General features: G+C 33.2%; 1 protein-coding gene across 1 annotated transcript in view; it reads left to right on the top strand.

The window, feature by feature from the left end:
* Positions 1-1,409, top strand: part of LOC103597192 (protocadherin Fat 4-like) — a 100,327-nt gene that overhangs the window by 83,837 nt on the left and 15,081 nt on the right. The window contains 1 exon segment of the mRNA XM_008580998.1: positions 719-936. Within this exon segment, the coding sequence (XP_008579220.1) occupies positions 719-936 (218 nt within the window).

The raw sequence follows: 1,409 nt of genomic DNA, 5'->3' as shown, positions 1-1,409 counted from the left end.
AGCGCCGCCGCGCTCCCAAGCGGCGCACTGTAGCAGTGCGCCACCGGGCCGGCCCAGTGCTGAGATACTTTTGCACTCATTTCCTTTATGTCCTTTCTTTAGCTATATTATTTTTTACTATAACTTAAACTTCATACTTCTGAAATATGAAAATTTTATCAGATTGTGAAAAACCGTGATTGTACATAATGATTTTACATGAGATAAATTAAATTATACATGATAATTACTGAAAATAAAGTTAGTAACCAATGCAAATATTTGATTGAACATTTCTTTGCCCAAATTTCTAACATGCTAGACACTAAAGATCACAAACCACTTTATGGAAACGTATATTCATTTATGAATTTTGGAAATACAGTGAAACTGATTACACTTTTCTCAAGTGAATATTTTCTATAGGTGGTTATGTCTTCAGAAATTCATGATTTATATCATGTGGTAAATATTTTAGTGAATATTTCCCAAATGATTAATGACTGTCTTAAAGTGGTTTACATGTCATGGTTCTGAAATGAATTTAAGCATTTGAAATCAACTTATATAAAAATTCACAAATGGAAATTATTTTTTCTAGAGTAGGGTTAGGAATTATTTAATCCAAAAATTTAATATTTTCATTGTCATTCTTGATAATTTTTTTGTCAGTATTGAAAACTTTGTAAGAAATTCCTAATGGATGCATTCGTTTTTCCATTTCTTTCTTGTCTTTCAGCTATTACTCCTGACACTGCCTTATCATTAGAAGGCAAAGGACGCTTGGACTACCACATGAGTCAGAATGAGAAACGGGAATATTTGTTAAGACAGAGCATACGAGGTGCCATGTTGGAGCCTTTTGGTGTGAACAGTCTGGAAGTAAAATTCAGGACAAGAGGCGAGAATGGCATTTTAATCCACATCCAAGAAAGCAGTAATTACACTACTGTGAAGGTAAGATAAAAGCTAATGGTGACTTCATTTGATTAGACCGCCTGCTGTGTCATGGTTTAAATCACTTCTCCCATTATTTCTGTCCTTTTCTTTACAGCCCATTAGAGTTCCAACTAATGCTGGGCACTATTCCAATATCATCTATCTTAACTATTTGCCAGGCATTGGCCAGAATAACAAAGATCTTAATGGTTTGGTTTCTAAACACTTTTGTCTTGGTTTAGAGTAGAGACCACTGCCAGGTAGGCCAGCTCAGAAAGAATTTGTTGCAAACTAGTTTTCGAATAAAAATTTGTATTGCTTTTTGTTCTACTTCTAAACAAAGCAAAGCAAAAAGATAATGTGTTTTGAAAATATTTTCCTCCAATAATTATTTCAAACACTGATGTGAATATGTTAACCGGCAGGATTCGAATAAGGAAAAACATTTTGAAATTATCTGACTTTATTATTAAATTATTCCGGAGTATATA

Source organism: Galeopterus variegatus, unplaced genomic scaffold (assembly GCF_000696425.1).
Source record: "Galeopterus variegatus unplaced genomic scaffold, G_variegatus-3.0.2 Scaffold2231, whole genome shotgun sequence".
In the NCBI taxonomy this organism is placed as follows: Eukaryota; Metazoa; Chordata; class Mammalia; order Dermoptera; family Cynocephalidae; genus Galeopterus; species Galeopterus variegatus.
Note: the sequence above shows the minus strand (reverse complement) of the source record. Positions and strands in the feature narration are given on the sequence as shown.